At 41.1% G+C, this 19,982-nt stretch overlaps 1 protein-coding gene across 2 annotated transcripts in view; it reads right to left on the bottom strand.

Moving 5' to 3' along the window:
- Window positions 1-3,793: 3,793 nt before the first annotated feature.
- Window positions 3,794-19,982, bottom strand: part of GUCY2C (guanylate cyclase 2C) — a 48,503-nt gene continuing 32,314 nt past the window's right edge. For both annotated transcript variants that reach the window (XM_069854677.1, XM_069854686.1), the window contains 9 exons: window positions 16,343-16,431; window positions 15,517-15,608; window positions 13,338-13,496; window positions 10,258-10,450; window positions 9,695-9,869; window positions 8,687-8,785; window positions 7,872-7,966; window positions 7,153-7,229; window positions 3,794-5,633 (listed from right to left, as the gene is read on the bottom strand). In XM_069854677.1, the coding sequence (XP_069710778.1) occupies window positions 5,459-5,633; window positions 7,153-7,229; window positions 7,872-7,966; window positions 8,687-8,785; window positions 9,695-9,869; window positions 10,258-10,450; window positions 13,338-13,496; window positions 15,517-15,608; window positions 16,343-16,431 (1,154 nt within the window). In that variant the 3' untranslated portion in view covers window positions 3,794-5,458. The remainder of the gene's footprint in view (window positions 5,634-7,152; window positions 7,230-7,871; window positions 7,967-8,686; window positions 8,786-9,694; window positions 9,870-10,257; window positions 10,451-13,337; window positions 13,497-15,516; window positions 15,609-16,342; window positions 16,432-19,982) is intronic.

Below are 19,982 nucleotides of genomic sequence, written 5' to 3' on the forward strand. Positions count from 1 at the left end.
AGGTCTGCCTGCTGCCCACGCCTCCTCCTTTGGGCGCCCGCCCCAGCTCCCCGGGGTGGGGGTGGCTCTGGAGGATGGGGGGTGGAGGAGACCTTTGAGAGAATAGAGTGCGAGCCTACGCGCCCGCTGCTAAACCCTGAGCACCTCGTCTCCCTGGCTTTTAAACACCTCCAGGGATGGCGGCTCCACCACCACCTCCCTGGGCAGCCCGTGCCTGAGAACCCTTTTGGTGAATGCTTCCTAATATCCAATTAAATCATAGAATCATAGAATCACTAGGTTGGAAAAGACCCACCAGATCATCGAGTCCAACCATTCCTATCAAATACTAAACAATGCACCTCAGTGCCTCGTCTACCCGTCCCCCTGGGCAGCCTGTTCCAGTGCCCAATGACCCTTTCCATGAAAATTTTTTTCTTAATATCCAGTCTGAACCTCCCCTGGTGGAGCTTGAGGCCATTCCCTCTTGTCCTGTCCCCTGTCACTTGGGAGAAGAGGCCAGCATCCTCCTCTACACAACCTCCTTTCAGGTAGTTGTAGAGAGCAATGAGGTCTCCCCTCAGCCTCCTCTTCTCCAGGCTAAACAACCCCAGCTCTCTCAGCAGTTCCTCATAAGGCCTGTTCTCCAGCCCCCTCACCAGCTTGGTTACTCTTCTCTGGACTCTCTCCAGAGCCTCAACATCCTTCTTGTGGTGAGGGGCCCAGAACTGAACACAGGATTCGAGGAGCGGTCTCACCAGTGCTGAGTACAGAGGGAGAATAACCTCCCTGGACCTGCTGGTCACACCATTTCTGATACAAGCCAAGAAGCCATCATAGAATGGTTTGGGTTGGAGGGGACCTTGACGATCACCCAGTTCCAACCCTCCTGCCCTCCCACCAGACCAGGCTGCCCAAGGTCCCATCCAACCTGGCCCTGAACACCTCCAGGGATGGGGCACCCACTATTGCTTCATAATATCCAATCTGAGCCTCCCCTGGTGCAACTTGAAGCCATTTTCTATTGTCCCCTGGCCAAAGGGTTGTGGCAGAAGCTGCGCCTGCCCTGCCAGCCCAGCTTGCACGCTGCCTTCTGCACCCACTAGCTTCACAGCCCAGTGTGCAAGGAATTAGGTCAAGCTATGAAGTGAGCCCAGGGCCTCGGCGTGTCTTCTTTTTTGGCCACAGTGTTTGTTTGGAGCCCCTAAGGCCTGGCTGGGACGCGGGGTTCACTCCAGGCCAAGGTCTCCCTCCCCACTACCTGGGCCAACCTTGCAACAAGGCAAGCAAGGAGGGAGCCCCAGGCTCCCAGCCCACCCCACCAGGCTGGCCGAGGGCAGTGAACAGAAAAAGGGAGAACGCTTATCGTCAAACTATGTGCTTTACATCTGAGGAAGAGCAGCCACTGTGCATGCTCCACCAGAAAAGCTGAGAAGTGGTCCTTCTGTTACCTGAAATCAATAAAAGAACTCCTGAAACAAAATGCTTTGTTTAGAGAAGAGACATTGCTTTTATTCCTAAAATAAAATGTGCCGTTATTCCTGTTATGCAGTGCTACAGGCTTGTGGAAGAGTGGCTGGAAAGCTGCCTGGCAGAAAAGGACCTGAAGGTGTTGGTGGACAGCCGAACATGAGCCAGCAGTGTGCTCAGATGGCCAAGGCGGACAACAGTATCCTGGCTTGTATCAGAAACAGCAGGACAAGGGCGGTCCAGTGAAGTGGTTGAGTCCCCATCCCTGGAGGTATTTAAAAGACAGGCAGATGAGGTGCTCAGAGATATGGTTTGGTAGTAGACAGGTGCGGTTGGACTGGATGATCTCAAAGGTCTTTTCCAACCAAACGATTCTATGATTCTGTGCTAGGTGGAAAGATCTTCCACAAAAACTAGCACACCTAATGAAAATCATAAAGCATTTTCTACACAAACCGAACAGTTAAGATGTAATCTAGTTAATACCATTATTACACCTACCTAATACTTATTCATTAAATTAACACAATTCTAAAAACCTGCTTATTCCACTCCTTCACGTCATTAGTTAGGACAAATACGTCCTTCAGATTAACCTTAAACCATCACAAATTCATCCTGTCTGACACTCCTTTCCTTGACAAGACACAGGTTCTCAGCCTTGAGTTGATGAACTACTGAGTTTATTACTTTCTCACCACTCACTGTCTACCTCCCTTAACAAGAGTCTGGAGATGTCAAGGTGCCCTGATTGCATGTCAGGATATAACAGAAGCTAGAAGATAAACAAGGCACAGAATATGTTTGTTATTCTTTTAGCGTAGAAATTCAAAACTATTAATTTAGTCTAGAAAATCGAAAGTTTTCTTTTAGCCCCCTTGGACAGCAATTTTCTCAGGGCTTACAGGTAGGGACAACTTCCTGTGGGGTCTTACCGTGCCCCTGTGATCCAGATCATTTTGGTATGTTGCCTTTTCTTCTTCCCCAGTGTTGTGTATGCTACCACTGTCCTAAAACAGCTTTTATTAGGACTTTCTGTTTCAGTAATTGTTTAAGATAGTTCAAATTTGATACCAGTGCCTGGAATAGCCTCATATAACAAGGTCACATGCCAAGCAGTTCAGGCCAAATAGCAAGGCTTGGCCTCAAGCCCAGAGCAAGAGCACTATAACCCTACTGCTGGCTTCTTCCATACCCATTGCTGTTTTGTTCTGAGCTACTTTTTGCTAGAAGATGAAGACAAAACTAGGTGCTGATAGTTGGGTTCTTTTGCCTCCTCAGTGGAAACTAACTCTCTATGTGTAATCATGAATAAATGCTGTGTTTGCTTTGGAAGAATATTTTTCAAAGGCTTTTCCAAATGAGAAACTTGCCTCTGTCATGTGCTGTTCTCAGTTTGACTGTGTTTGTGAAGTAAAATAGAAAATTACATTTTCCATGTAATTCCTTGTATAGAAATACTACAGGAAAAAATAAATATTTAAAATAAATATTTAAAACAAGATTCGCTGTGTACAAGTCATGGGCGTGGCCAGGGGTTGGAGGTACATGTAAAGTGGGATAGAGAGTACAAATATACAGTGCTGAAACGGGAGGGGACGTATGACAAAAATGAGATGGCTACGAGGGGGTAGTCTAAACATGACCAAAGCTACAAAGCTCTTGATGTACATTTGGAAAAAAATCACTCCCACATGCTCCCAGCCCAGAGATTCAAAGAATTTTATTTTGATGTGAGTTAAGTTCAAATGAATGGTGATGGTGCAGCCAAAATCCTTTCCACTTGGAGAACAAAATTGTGTCTCACACTAAGTTTTTAATATAGCGTTTCACTGCTTAAAAAACACAGGAGAGATGAATAACTAGATCTTCAGTGATAGATTTACTGATGGTAGAGGGCTCTTTCATCTAACATTTGTTAACAAGATGCAATGGTAAGACACTGAATCTAAGACAGGTTCAAACCAGAAACCAGGAGCAAATTTTTTTAAAACGTAGGCAAATTTGATTTTATTGTGGTGTGTGAGTGACAGATGTGTGCAGGGACAGAACCAAGTAGAAAGCAAACCTACCAGAAGATGGGTCCATCAGCTTATTGCTAAGGTAACTATTTATCTTCAATGAGTTACGTGAAATTTATGATCTGAGAAATGCAGGAAAGAGAAGGGCTACTGAAAACTAAACACTGTTTAACTAAACAATCAGTTTCAGGAGATGTCTGCTGTATTTTCTATCTAGAGGTGTCAAGGATGGAATCCATGAAACTCCTCTTTAAAAATGGATTTAGATCACTTCAAAAATCAGAGCAACTCTGCTTGAGGTAGTAGTAGCAGTAGTGGCTTCTTCAGGCTTGAGGAGACTAGCACTCGTCACTGAATTACAGCTACACTCGCTGAGCTTATCGGATACAGCAATCAGAATAGACCCATGGTGCCAAGAAGCACAGCAGTCACACCCAAGAACGCAGACATAGAGACAAAGCTTGTTGATTTGCAGCATGGGGCAGGAAATAGCAGACTTCATATGTTTTTACTGTACTGGTAGTCTTTTTAAAACATACCAGTTTTAGAATACCAGACATTTTTTTTTCTGTCCTTATCCCAATGAACACTTCCATTAGGACACTGACTGAAGAAGTAATGACATGGTATTAGTGCCAGTCCACGTTTACAATTGGTTACATATAACATGAAAGATGTGACTGTTAATTACATGCTGTTTTCTATTTCTGTCTGTATCATGTTCCTTGGTGTAGAAATTTGCATTCAGTAGGCAAGAGTATCAGCCCTACAGCACATCCTGATTTACTTTTTCTAGGTATCTTTGCACTTCAGATCTTTCTATTTACACTTAGGTTGTTCTTTGTATGTGTGCTTGCAAAACTAGTTTAGGGTGATAAAGAAAAAACACAGGCAAGTGGCTTGCTCTTTTTTAACATTTTTAAGTTGTTTAACTTGGATGAAAATGGAGTTCAAAACCAAAAGAATGATTTTGCACCAAGTTTTATGGTTTGAATACTGAATGATATTTGACAAAGGTGAAAGAAGTAGTTCTGCTTTGAAAGCCACCAATGCACCAGAGAGGCCTTTGCAAAAATTTCACTTGCTAGTCTTTATTCCTCCATGTGAATGCTGATTTTCTTTTACATGCACTTTGGTTGCTTTTAAAAGCTGTTTATAAATGTCATGGTGTCAGTTAATGAGTGAGTCATTTCAGTAAAACTTGAGTTCTGCCTAGTTGTGTAACTTCATCCAAAAGTTGAATTGAAAGTTTCCGAGGTTTGAGAAATTCAGATAAGTTTATTTCCTTCATTTCTGTTGCACTTCTGGTTTGGGGACCGAAGCAGAAGTGGAGAAAAGATATGAAAGCATCTGTTTTTGCAAGATTTCCATTTTTGTTTTGCAGGCCCGAGAGAGTCAGTTAATCTTTAGAAACCATACAACTTCTGAAGTAATCTCCCAAGGTAAATAACAGAAGTGTTGTCTCTTGAACAAAGTCAACATGATTAAACAAAACATGTGAGACAGAATGGAATACAACAGAAGCACCAAAAAGGCAATATATCCAGGATTTACATATGATATTTTTAATATTATTTTCAAATATATTACAGGAAATCTTTCTTCAAGTAAAAATTACAAATTAAATACAACATTTAAAAATCATTAAAAATTAAGGCTTTGCTGTGAGTATTTTCAGATGTGGATTATTGAACAGGCTATCACATTTAAAAAACTAACCAAACCAAAAAACCCTCTATTTTCCAGACTCAAGTACAGACATTTTCATTTACCTCAAATCAGGCTACATGTGTCCTACTGAAGTCATCTGACAATTTTGACATTACAGTGAAGAGAGGTTTGATTTACTGACAGCAGGTCAGATGGTAGAAAGGATACTTGCAAAGGCATTTTCTTTCTCCTCTCGCTGAGAGTATAAGCCTCCAGCCTTCACATGTAGTACTCCAGAGAGCTGCTGCATCTTTTTAAGTCATACTAGAAATCCAGTTTTAAAGATATGTGACAGATTTCTCTGTGCTGGCCAGCTGCAGATATTCCAGGGTACCTGATCGGTAGCTAGCTACCCGTGAAAGCTCCCTGGTCTTGAACCCTTCATTTTCTCTTTTCTGAAGAATATTTGTTATCATCTCTGCTAAGTCATCTTGTAATCGCTGCAGATTCTCCCTGAAAGTGACACAATGGAAAAGAAAAATGAGTAATTCACATGTTTTTATTGATCCCTGGATGCCCAGTGTTTCTTAAATATTTCTATCCTGTGTTGATGCACATGACATTCACACACTGCTGATTGAAGGTGTGGGCAGAACCAAACTCAAGTTCTGGATTTTGGAACAGAATTCAGGATTTACATGTGCCTTTACCAGATAGTACGGCTCATTGTCTCTGCACAGGTTTGTAGGTGTGTGATCATCGACCTTAGAAAAAAGGATCATTTGTATGAAAAAGAAGACGTGAGTTAGATTAACTCCAAATCAAAATAGGTTCTAACTCTCAACACCATCACTGGTGCCAGCACTTTCACTATTCAGCTTCAGGTGACTTTCAGTAACAGAGTTGCCACATTTTCATAAATTTCTGCAGTGTGTCCAGCTTTTGCTGGATTACCCCACATATGACAATTTTAAGGGGCAATTTTTATCAGTCACAGCCTATATGAGGAAGCAAAAGCTTCCACGGTAACCAAGCTCAAGAGGCACTTTGAGTAGTTGAATTCCAGAAGAACTACCAATTCAATAATTCTGATAGTCTCAACTGATCATATTAATTCAAAAAAAGAAGTTCTGAGTTTACATAGAATAATTTCCTGCTCAGCCCAGAGACAAACACTTGTACTTCATGTAATTGCTTCAAGTTGTACTGAAACACTGTCATTTCAAAGCAGATGGCAGCAAATTCCCACTTAGTAAAGTATGATTCAACACAGGAGATTAGAGGAGAAAGTGAAGAACTTCCACATTTAGGGAGTTTGCAGGAAATAATGCAGAATTTTTATGCAAAATACACATTAAATAAATACAGACAATTATCCTGACTTCAATTTGCATTGTTTCTCAAAAATAACACAACTGTATCTTAATGATAGCTCAGCCTGGGACATCAACCTCATATTTAGTTTTTTGATAATTTATCTCTTATGTACTAGAAAGTAAGCTTTTGTTCAATTTTTAAGGACTTCATGCCTGTGCAATACTACAGTAACTTTGTCCATCTCTTCTAGCAGAATACTGCTCGAAATTCTCAAATTTCATTCCTCCTGCAAATTTCCCTACAAGAGCTCCCAGGCATAACATGGTATTACAGAGAGCTGCACATCCAGTTGCAGTTATCCTCCCACTATGCTGTCACACACATGTTTAGGATTAAAGTTTTAGGAATACTAACGTTTTTCATTTTTCTGTCCATCTCTTGCACTTACCACATCAGCGACTTGTCTCATAAGTCTCATTTCCCTTCCAAAGAAATGAACCTGCTAAGTACTTATATATACAAATAATGTTCAGCATAGTCCCGTGTAATGAATATTTACACGTGTTTATATGCACATACGCTGTTAAGTCTCTAACTACTGAAGGCAAATTGAGAGGTATAAAAAAAACATAACAAGTGCCAAGAAGAAACAGTGAAGGCTAAAGCCAAAGACTGGGAATTTGTCTTCCTTTTTCACATATTAAGACCATCTTACACAGAAGGAGGTGTTGGGAGATTGTATTTCTTGTCCTCAGTACCCGTCAACCAGTAGGTAATTTCTGTTCCTCTGCCCTTAATGTGTATGACAAAGAAGAGAAAGCACAGTTTAGGGATTAGAATGCAATTTCCTCAATTAATTTACTTAAATAATGCTGTGTTACACATTGCTGTATTTGCCTTTGCTTGTTTTCAGTTTTTAAGCATGTTTTCATGTTTTCATGCTTAAAGCAAAGGATAAAAAATCAGATGTGAGAAGAGTAATGGGGGAAATGCAGCTGCACACCCGCTCCCTTGTTCCAGACCTGAAACACATGCCATGGAAGAGGTAAGCTGTGCTGCTTGCCAACAGGTCTCAAGTACAGACCTCTGCCAAGTGTAATGGACTGAAATAAAAGGGTTGGTAGATATCAGAACATGAGCAAATTAACAATAGATTCGGCTTCCCTTCCATCAGAATGATTCACTCCACAATTTTCTATTACAAATTGTATGCTTCATTTATTCTCCACATCTTTATGTTACTTTCATTTCTGACTTGGGGAGCTTTCATTGCCTGTATTGTCTTTATAGAAGTATCTTCAGCCACTAGAGGCTGTGATACCAATTGATCTGTAACTCTTGTTCCCCAGCTTAAGTTGGGGATACTTTCAGTTATATAATACTTTTATACTACCCCTCTTCTCTGTGTTCATGCATGCGCATAGTAAAGGTTACCTTCAAGTATGTTTCTCCTCTCACTTCATACTGGAATTGGCAGTCTGTTCTTTTCAGGATGTTAATAGTGGAACCACTTACATGAATCCTTAAAGCTAAAAAATAAAGACACACCAAAAGCTTAATCTGGAATTGTACCACAGAGTGTATGTGAAAACTAGTGCTATAGCAGAAGCTTCTCCAATTATTATCAAAATAAATTATACAAGAATGAATTACACCACTGTACAAAAAGACTGACTTCACTAGATAGTATTGTATCCGGAGAGGAATAGCTGGTAGAGCCGTTGATCTGAAAAACAGATGACTGTAGTATCTACTATTGTTAGATGCCAGAAAGGAAAAGAATAATTGGGAGTGTCCTATATGGAGAACAGTCACGTGAAGACAATGGGCAAAGGAAGACAAACTGGCTCTTGGCACGGTTCCCTAATGGTGAAGATGAAGACCTAATTACTTCAACTTAAAATACGCAGCTTATTTACACAACAGAGTTGTAACACAATTCTGGATCAAACTAAAATCTGCTATTCGTAGAGTAAAATTAAATCCCAGGCACTTAAGTATCATATCTTCCAGAGGAACTCAGCCAGTGAACGAGCCTCTGTAATACCCATTGCCAGCACTGGTGCATGAACAAGCAACAATTCTTTGTTGCCCAGCAGGACAGTGAAACAATTGGTAATCAAAACAAACAGGACGTCTTAATCTTTGAAACTTCTGCGAGCAGATAATAAGTTGTTCTCAGATGAAAACAGACACTCAGCCAATAGCCTTTGGTCCTGTTACACTGACAGCTAAAATTAAATCCTTACGCAAGCCCGTGGATTCCATCCGCGAAGCTGTGTTCACTGTATCTCCAAATAAACAGTAACGAGGCATTTTTATTCCAACCACACCGGCCGCACATGGACCTAGAAATAGGATGCAGAGAATGAAAAAAAAAGTAGATCCAAACACTATTTGTTTGGAAGGTGTCTCACTGTTGCAGAGCGGTGCAGTATTTGCTGAAGCTCTCCGTTCCTCACCTGTGTACCTCACTTCCCAAAGTAACTGGTGGTGTCCCTTTCCACGCCAAACCAAGCCTAGCTCTGTTCACCTTGCATAATCCAGTAAAAGCATAATAGGGACATGGCTGCACAGTGTTAACTGTGTTTAAACACGATTTTTGTGCAGAAAAAAATACACTTATTGTCAGTTTTTTAAGCAAGAGGAAAAGAAAATAAACTTCATTATGAAGGGTTTCCTAGTGCCTCAGTCACTTCCCCTGATATGTTCATCCCCTGGCAGCTGGTGTTCAGGTGGTTGTTGAAACAAACAAAAATGAGAAGATAAAATTTCCCAGAGTACTTGGGAGCTATCTGCCATTGTCCTTTAAGAAAAAATAATTTTATAGATTAATTAAAACCTTAATTCCCACATAGGCTTGTCAGAACTTTTGCCTCCAAAAGAGTAAAATGGTCCTCTATTTTGTGGCTAGACAAGCATATCTGGCCATGGCCAATCTCCACTTTGTTCAGAAAGGAGCAATCCGTGAAGGCTTATTTGGTACAACTTAGTCATTCCAGGAACCATGGCAGCTGCTTTTCCTAGCTACTGACATAAGCTATGAATGAATGGGAATGGGCTATTTCACTACAAGGGAGCAAACAAGTGACTTATTTACTTCTTTTGCTCTTCCTGCAAGTACATTGTCAGAATCAACCTGATTCTTCATAAGAAGAGCAGTTATGTATGAAGTACTACCATGTCTTCTATGAATGTCTATTCTGTTCAAAAACAAGGCAACAACATTGTCGTTGTTGATCAGCACTGCTGTGTACCAGAGTGAATTCCAATGCGAATCCAAACAGGCAGACCCGGTAGGTGTCTCAGTTCAAAAGATCCCATGAAGCTGAGGATGTCCAGAGCCATCATGGAGATGTCTACAGCATGCCGGTTGCCATTCCTATTTGGTAAACCACTTACCACCATGTAAGCATCACCAATGGTCTCCACCTGTGGAAAAATAAATTAGAACTCACTACTCGCAGGAATAACAAACTACATATTGAGTTAAAAGCAGAAAGGTTTTATCAGATCCTTTTGTTCCTGATTTAGCATTTCTTTCCTGGACAGCAGAATTGATTAGTATAAGGTAGCTGATATCATTTTGGTATATGTTTATGCCCATACCCAGCATTCCAGTTAATGAATCTGTGACCACCTAGTAAAGAATATTTGCTATAAGCAGGCACATTGAAAGTACATTGAAATGAGGTAATCTTGATTTGGTTTTCTCTCTTTTGTCTTTGCTTGGAAGACAGACTCCCAAACCCATCACATCATCCATTTTGATTTGTGTGTTCTGTGGTTGTTAACTGAGTAAAAGTGCAGAACTCATCACCTTGTAAACATCATGGTGGTCCAGAATGTGGTCAAAGTTCTTGTAGATATCATTCAGCATATCTACCACCTCCATAGGGGTGCTGTATTTGCAAAGTGTGGTGAAGCCAACAATGTCACTGAAGTAAATAGTGACTTCTTCAAATAGCTCTGGCTCTACCAGGCCAGTCTCCTTCAAAGACTTTACTACTGGCCTGTGGAAATAGAGAAGGTGAGAAGGCAGATGAGTAGTCTGCGTTTAATATTAAAGGTATTTTTTCATGCAACCCAGCCACATCATTGCTTACTGTGTAGGAAACATCAAATAGTTTGCTGAAAACTGCCACTGTAATCACGCATTAGGTGCCCTTAATGCCTTTCAGCCAGGGACCTCAAAGCACTTACTAATGTTAATTAGTGCACTACAGCCTTACAAAATCCAAGTGTGTTAATAGCTATGAGGAAACTGAAGCACAGGAAACTGAGCTTCTTGGCTAAGGTCAGAAATATTGAGTTAAATGCGAAAGAAATTCTGAAACTTCTGACATGTAGACCTACATACTTCCAGTCACCAAGGACTTCTCCTGATTGCCATGAAGAGTCATGGTAGTCAGAAGACCATGGTGACTGGAAGAAGGGTAACATTGTGCCCATTTTTAAAAAGGGTAGAAAAGATGAGCCTGGGAACTACCAGGCTTTCAGCCTCACCTCCGTGCCTGGGAAGATCATGGAACAGATCCTTCTAGAAGCTACGATAGAGCACATGGAGGACATGGACGTGATTAATGGCAGTCAGCACGGCTTCAGCAGGGGCAAATCTTGTATGACCAACTTAGTGGCTTTCTATGATGGGGTAACCACAGCAGTGGACATAGGAAAACCAATGGATGTTATCTATCTGGACTTCTGTAAAGCCTTTGGCACTGTCACCCACAACATCAGAGATGGAGATGGGTGAGATGGATTTGATGGGTGGGCTGTTCGGTGAATAAGAACTAGTTGGATGGTGGTATTCAGAGAGTAGTGGTCAATGACTCAAAGTCCAGATGGAGATCTGTGACAAGTGGTGTCCCTCAGGGGTCTATACTGGGACCAGTGCTGCTTAGTATCTTCATCAATGATATAGACAGCGAGATCTAGTGCACCCTCAGCAAGTTTGTAGATGACACCAAGCTGACTGGTGCAGTTGTCATGTCGGAAGGACGGGATGTCATGCAGAGGGATCTGGACAGGCTGGAGAAGTGGGTCTGTGAGAACCTCATGAGGTTCAACAAGGCCAAGTGCAAGGTCCTACACCTGGGCTGGGGCAATCTACGATTTCAATACAGGCTAGGGGGTGATGTGATTGAGAGCAGCCCGGCAGAGAAGGACTTGGGGGTGCTGATTGACAAGAAGCTCAACATGAGCTAGCAATGTGTGCTTGCAGCCCAGAAGGCCAAACTGTATCCTGGGCTGCATCAAAAGAAGTGTGGCCAGCAGGTCAAGGGAGGGGATTCTGTCCCTCTATTCCTCTCTTGTGAGACCTCATCTGGAGTATTGTGTCCAGTTCTGGAATCCTCAACATAAGAAGGATATAGAGCTGTTGGAACGGGTCCAGAGGAGGGCTACAAAGATCATCAGGGGGCTGGAGCGCCTCCCATACAAGGACAGGCTAAGAGAATTGGGGTTGCTCAGTCTGGAGAAGAGAAGGCTCCAAGGGGACCTTATAGCGACCTTCCAGTACCTGAAAGGGCTACAAGAAAGCTGGGGAGGGACTGTTTACAAAGGCTTGTAGTGATAGGACTAGGGACAATGGGTATAAACTGGAGAGGGGCAAATTTAGACTAGACATAAGGAAGAATTTCTTCACTATGAGAGTCATGAGGTGCTGGAACAGGTTGCCCAGGGAAGTTGTGGATGCCCCATCCCTGGAGGTGTTCAAGGCCAGGTTGGAGGAGCTTTGAGCAGTCTTATCTAGTGGGAGGTGTCCCTGCCCATGGCTGGAGGGGTGGAACTAGATTGTCTTTAAGATCCCTTCTGACCCAAACTATTCTTTGATACTATGATTCTATGATCCTACCCACACAATAAGTAAGAACAGACATATTTTTCTGTTTCTCCAGCATAGAAGTAATTTCATCCTGGTAATTGTATCACCTCATCGGGAGTTATCCAGATCCAAATGAGATATCATAGTCTGATAATTTTATGGAACAAAAATTCAATACCATGACAGTCAATATCTATTCAGAAGGACCTTCATTTTCTTGCATTTCTAAATCCAGGAAATATCTGTTCCTAGTGGAGATACTAGAAGAGAATAACTGAAAGAGACCCAGAATATTATAGGTGTTGCATAAAGCTGTGTTCCATCTACAGTGAGACAATAACAGAGAAGCAGGAACAACAAAGAGTGGAAGGAAACATGAGTTTCTTTTTGCATGATCTGCACAGCCAGATCATTTCAAATTTTCCCCAAACCCGGATTGAACACACACTTTTTTTTTTGTTTTTTAAGATGAGTCATAAAATCAATACCCTGACTACTTAAATACCCTTAAAACTAGTAATGATATGCCAGGATAGTTTTATTAATACAAATGTATACAATACCAAAATTACTAGTATTACCAATATTATAGTATCAATAATACTTTTCCTATACTATACTCTGAAGCATCTATGTTGCTCAGTCTGGCCCACCCCACCTCAGCCCCTATGTGCCACTGCTAAAAACCAGCCTGAACTGCACTCCTTCTCTCCAGCTGGAGCCACTCCTTCTACCTAGCAAGGTGCTGCAGCAGAACAGAACCCCATGATGCGGGATCAGTGTAGATCTAAGTGTTTCCAGGAAGGCAGTGAGAAAGAGGTTTGTTTTGGAAAGAGAGTTCTTGTGCATGAAGAGAGGTTGAGGAAGACAACAAACAGGTCCTAGTACCATCTTGGCAAGGAACTCCACCATAGGGTGGGGATGTCAGGGGCTCATCATCTTCTTTCCTCCATAGGAGGATCAGATTAGACAGGAAAGAAACAGAAGATTAATATTAATCCCAATCCCCAATCTCCAAGAATCAGGTGACATACGTAAATAAAATGGCAGTGAAAATCCTCCTGGGCAGTTACCTTGGAAGTAACATGAAATTAAGCCTGTCTGCTCTGTCTCGCTCTGCTTTGTACAGTTCTGTCCTTTCCTCCACCAGGTGCTCCAGGTTCCGGGAATACAGCTGTAGACGCCGGATCAGGGTATCCATGTAGCTTTCATTGCTCTGGCCATGGTAGTTACTGAGAACGACAGAAATACACAAGAAGCCAACAAGAAAGGTTGATGGAAGTACTTTGGTGAGAGAGGCAAAAAACTTCTTCAGTGTTTGACTTCCATGTAGTTAGTATTCAAAGTGCCTCAAGTGCATCATTCTTTTTCTTGTTTGGAGGGCTTATGTATATAAATTAAAAGTCTGTGACCCATGCTTGTCGCTTAGAGCTGGTAATTCTTAAAGCACCCTTAAATCACCTAGCCCTGCTAATATCGTCACCTCATGATTACCTTGAGTAATCCATGAACATTCATTTGTAAAATCCAACTGACAAGCTTGAATCCTGAGAGGGAATTAAAGATAGTTGGTACAAAATTGCATATAATGTTTAGATGGGGACTTCAGGCAGAAGGATTAAGACAACTTGGGCCTGCCTGTGTAGAAATCAGAACAATTCAATGGAACAATTAGCAGCTCCTGAGCTATTTTTTCTCACAAGATCCTGCACATTCCAGCCTACTCCTAGAAGCAGAAGTATGGTAACATGAGTCACTCATAACCACTGTTTGTCTGGGTAGCTTGCACTCACCAACACAGTCTGAAGGTAGATGGGGCAAGACTGGCCAGAAGAGTCAGATTAGTATTGTACTCAACTGGCCTTTAAAAACATTTAAACAAATCTTTATGCCAGGGGTGCACCGTCTTAGATCCCCCATGAGAACATCATTTTGCATGTGGCAAGAGGCAACCTCCTTGCTTTTGTAGGACAGAGCCTTAAGAACTGCACCAGGACATAGAATCATAGAATCATAGAATAACCAGGTTGGAAGAGACCCAACAGATCATCGAGTCCAACCATTCCTATCAAACACTAAACCGTGCCCCTCAGCACCTCGTCCACCCGTCCCTTAAACACCTCCAGGGAAGGGGACTCAACCACCTCCCTGGGCAGCCTCTGTCAGTGTCCAATGACCCTTTCTGTGAAAAATTTTTCCTAATGTCCAGCCTAAATCTCCCCTGGCGGAGCTTGAGGCCATTCCCTCTCGTCCTGTCCCCTGTCACTTGGGAGAAGAGGCCAGCACCCTCCTCTCGCTACAACCTCCTTTCAGGTAGTTGTAGAGAGCAATGAGGTCTTCCCTCAGCCTGCTCTTCTCCAGGCTAAACAACCCCAGCTCTCTCAGCCGTTCCTCATAAGGCCTGTTCTCCAGCCCCTTCACCAGCTTCATTGCTCTTCTTTCTATTCAGCTGCAGCAAGATTATGCAATTGATACATTCAGTTATGCACAGTGCAGTTGTCTTTCTTCCCATGTGAAGTGTAAAATTATGTCAGTACTGTTGGGTTTTGTTGATGAGGAGAACTTTAAAAACTAGGGAGTGATTTGCCAAGTAAAGTGATTAAAAGCTCACTGTCTGTACGTTGAAATCATTAACTCAGACCAAACCCTGCAGGAACAATGTAGCATTGGCCATATGAAAGGCCTATGTAACCTCAAAGGGTTTATGCAGCTATGGCCCTTATTATCCCACAACTTTATACCAACAAAACTCTGTAATTAATACTTCTGGTGAGTTACAGCCCAACACATATAGTCAACTTAATTTGGGACCATCTGAACTCATTCATGGAACAACCCAGCTCATCCAAACTTTCTAATCATCATACAAACATTTCTGTGCATTTGTTTCCCGAAACTTTGACGTGAGTCACTGTCCAACTCTTGACTAGAGACAGGGGGTCAATTACTTGAATAATTTAAATCTCTAATTATCCAGCTCACTACTTTCACAATGTACTAATCTGAGGTACAGTGATCATCTTACCCTCACTCAGCTAATATATGCATAGATGCTCGTGTACACACATGTACATATGCATATGCACGTGCTCACCTACTTTTCTCCCAAAGAATAAAAGAGGCTCTAAGTGAAGGTTCACAGTTTTTCCACTGACTGAATCATAATTGCACCAGCTCACATATCCAAAAATATGAGCTTTCTTAGGAGGGGTTTGGAGCATCTTAAAAAAAAATTGACCCCCTGCTGCTCACCTGAATATCTTAGCCAGAGTATTCTCGATTTTCTTAAAGTCAGGCCTTCTCTCTGGATCTTCCTCCCAGCAGCTCTTCACTAGCGTATACACCTTCAAACAAAAGTTTAAGGAAAGTCTTCTGGAATAATGGATATAGAAGGACAATGGTGCTAAACAGCACTAGATTATTAGGGAGTTTCCGGTTACTCTTGACTGGCAACATATTAAAATGTGTGACTAACCATTTTAAATCTATGGTTAGGACACTCATTGCAGGCATCTTAAACTTAACTCTGTGGTGACTAGTGACATGTTCTTCATTTGAATTTGCAATACATAAATTACATAAATGAAAGGCAAGCAAATGGATCTTGTGCCAGATACAGTTATTGACATGGAAGTAAATGCTGTGGTAATTATATTTCCAATACCCTGTGTTTGGGATTTTTCTGAAACTAGTGATTCAGCCATAAAAGAATGGGATTCATTGCTGAATATGCAGGTGTCTACAATACAGATATTTTCACCTCAGCAAGAAGCCTTAGGGACTATATAGTCAGTGGAGAGAGGTATATTTAGGGTGTGATTCATCCTATCTTAAAGATATCTAAAACAGGTCAGAAGAATGGCATCATATAAGTGTCCATTTCTTTCCAATGAAATATTTTTTATTATTTGTATTCCATTTCACTGGTAACAACTATAAAATACTGTTTTTTTCCCATGAGCTTAGGGCATTTGGCATAAAATGTGTATAGTTTTCATCCTCCTATGATCATGAGGTCTAGTTTGGCCAGAACTTCCATCCTTCACCCAGAAAATGGCTTAGTTAACTATTAGCTTACTTCCATCTCTCTTTCTCCCACTGTTTCCAAGGACAAGTCTGGTCGGAAAGGCTTCGGTCCTTTGCCACTCTCCACTCTGTAGAGTTTCTCTAACAGAGGAAAAAGATGCAAAATTTTAAACAAAAAAGCATAAGAAGGACATTCCTTGTGTTATTATGAGTTACTGTACAAACAGAAGTCTTGAAGACAGTTCTCTCATTTTGATATGAATTTCAACTTTGGAGCTTTTCTAACTATATGGCACAAGATCAAAGCAGGCTGGCTTGAAGGCCCCTGCAAGCAAAATGAATAGGAATGTACATGACTATTTATTGGTCACAGTAGATACGGTTATGGCATCTTTCCAAATGAGTATTAGGCATTAGTAGTGTGCCTGTCATCAGGAAGTATAACCATAGAAAAAAACAATGTGAAAAGCCCATTGATCAAAAAAGTGGAGGCATACAGCTCTCATCAGAGCTGTTCAAACCATCCTGCAGATGCTCGACTTCCTTAAAACTAGTCCATTAATGTCTGCATTTTAAAAACACCGCATTTGTTATCTCATTCATACTCTTACTCATGACATCCATTCTATGAAAGTTATTTGGATTCTGAACGTATCAGAATGCAGGCTTCATTTGCACAAGTCAATTTAAGCAGAGTATGTGAGAGCTAAAGCAAAAACATCTCTCTTTGTCCTCCAGACCTCAAGAGTTCCAGAGGGAGGGAGTTAAAAAAAGAGAAGCAATTTTTTTACCTCAGGGGAAGAAAAAGAGAGACTGAAAAGGATCTGTGAACAAGCATGAAACACATTTATTAATAATGTCCAATTGTATTTGGGAGAAAATTTTACTGAAGGAAGCATATAATGAGGTGAGGGAGGTTTGTACTCATGATGGTATGTGCAAGTCTAGAGCATCTGGAGATGCCTAAGTATGCATGATCATCCTAAGAAGATGCAGTAGCTTTCAGCTTTGTGGTACAGAAATTACAGACTAGAGAAGGAGCAGAAGAGTTGAGCCTCCAAATGCTGTGAAGTCAAGAGGCTGCTAAGAAGTCTTCTGTGGTCTAAGAGACAGAAGATTCTGTATAAGTTTCATGTATGCAAGAGGAATGTGTTGCATTTCCATGCTGCACACACACTTGAGAGAGGAAGCAACAGCAACTATTAAAACCACTGCAATTAGCCAGTGGCAGAGAGTAGAGGAACAAGGAGACAGCTTGAATTGAGCTTTGGTACGTGACAAGTTGTCACAGTCTTGAGCACCTAATGAGCTGTTTCTGCAGAAGAGTGGAGCAACCAGCCAGCCTAACAGTTGTCAGACAGAGAAGTCAGTGAAGAGGACTACGACCTAGTTATTTCTACACATTAGAAATCCAGTTCTGTGTGCCCATTGCATTTGTGGGACTTCTTTTCTTTCATTAGTAGCAATGTCATTGCATGTTAAGTCGATTGATACATATTTGCAGGTCGAGAAAATTGGCTTACTGAGTACCTGGAAGTTGAGTTTCATTTTCCATAGCTGGTGGATGGAGGCTATGTACAGGGCTTTTTAAACAACTCTTTTAAAATCTGAACACAGTCCTTGATGCTACCAATGAAGTCCTGGAGAAGCAGTTACATCAGTTGTTCCGAAATATCAACATCATGTCTTCCAGCTTGCAGTGATTTACTTCTGATAGCCTAGCCATTGGAAGACTTTCTGCATGATGCTTAAAAACCAGATTATTTAATGTGCACCGTGGATGTTACTTTGCCCACTACCACTGACTCTGACTGGATATTCTTTTTCCTCTTTTTGCCTCAAATATTTGTAAATTAATGCCACCCAAGTTTGAGCTACTGTCTTCCAAAGTTAGATGATGCTACAAACAAAATTCAAAGGTGTTTGAATGAATATGGTTCAACCTCTTACTGCCTTATCTTCTCTAATGAATGAATCCAGGCATTTAAATGAAGAGCCACTCCAGCACTATAGAATAGCACTCGTTCCTTTCTGTTACGTGAAATTTGATGAACTGCTGAAAACCAAGTTGAACACATTTACTCAAATTTTATAATCAAAAACCGAGAATAATACCATTAGATTAGCAATATATGTATATCTTAGACACCTATTCATGCTTTTAAAGGAAAAACTTAGGGGAGAAAACAATATCCTCGCAGAATGGAAAATTAATTTTTCAACTGAAGTTTAAAAAGCAGATTTTTTTCTAAGTTACACTGAATCCAGATTTCCCAAACAGGCTTCAGTAAGTTTATTGCTGTCTTACTAAACATGATGACATGTGTTACCATCTCCAATAACAGCACCTAGAGGTGCTAAAAATTCTTTCAGTTGGATGGATTAACCTGATGCTATTTGAAAGGGACAGTCTTTCTAAAATGACAAAATGCAGTGTTAAGAAGCAGGTCAAAGTTAAAACAAGGAACCAGAATGTGACTGTGACAGCCAGGTTCAAACTCAGGGCAGTGAGGATGCCACCACATCTCAGAAGAGCCCAGAAACTGTATCTAAGGCTAACTTAACAACCATTAACATAACACAGAAAGACTAACTGCTGAACCAACCATTCAAAGAATGTATTTTGCTATGGATTTGCTTTGCAAATCAAAATGAAAGTTGCTTTTTCCTCTCTCCACCTATTTTAGTGATATTTGTAAAATCGTCATATTTGTGAAATTTGCGCCTGCCTCTTCCCAAGAAAAAGGAATAGAAAGACTTTTGTTTTCTCTACCTTATCATAACTCTGGAGTCCTGAAGAGTTTACTTGAAGGGAAACAAGCATTTCTAATCTGTTTTAGGTCTACATTTATATTAAAGAGTTGGTGATGTGAAATGCTGTGCTTCCCCAAATACAAACACAGAACTGCAATAATGTAGGATGATGAACATGCCCCAGAAATTATTTTCAAATGTGATTCAGGAAAAGAGCTATTATGCTGTCCAGATGCTTCTCTAGATGTGAGAAAATGATTCACAAATGTGAGGCGGATCTATTAGAATGACTCAGAGGTAAAGGCAAAGTCTAAACTTGTTGTTGGTAACTGTCACTAGGAAAATCCCAAACCCACACATGCTTTTATGTCAGTTCTGAGGTATAATAATGCCTGGATTCTGGGAACTGGGATCAACTGGGCTGTTAGTCACTCAAAAACAATGTCACAAAATGCACAAGACGGGGTTTAATGGATGCACTACAGAAGATGCTTTTTCTGACAGAAGTTTAATGACTAAATTTAATTTTGAAGGGCTTGAATAAGGTCTGAATTGCCAGGTTTTAAATCCCAATTGTTCTTGTGTCACGCTGCTGAGTTGTTGTTGTTCTGTGTTGACATTGCTGATTTACAGTGCCTAATATGAGTGAATTATTATGTCAGGCACAACTCAAAAAAACCTTTGTGGCCTTAAATGTCACAGTGAGTATGGACAGCATCGTACAAGGTTAACTTCCATCATGCTGTGGCCAGGGTGAGGAGGGAGAAGAAAGGGCAAGAAGACTCAATCCAAACTTCATTTACAGAAAGAATAAGGACACTTGCACCCACAGTGAGACCCTTCAAATGGGCTCTTCATTCCTCACACAGTGAAAGAAGCAGCACTCCAAGCAGCTGTCAGAGACAGTGCCTTTCACAAAATTCAGGAAATGGACCAGT

Source organism: Phaenicophaeus curvirostris, chromosome 1, assembly GCF_032191515.1.
Source record: "Phaenicophaeus curvirostris isolate KB17595 chromosome 1, BPBGC_Pcur_1.0, whole genome shotgun sequence".
NCBI classification, from domain to species: Eukaryota; Metazoa; Chordata; class Aves; order Cuculiformes; family Cuculidae; genus Phaenicophaeus; species Phaenicophaeus curvirostris.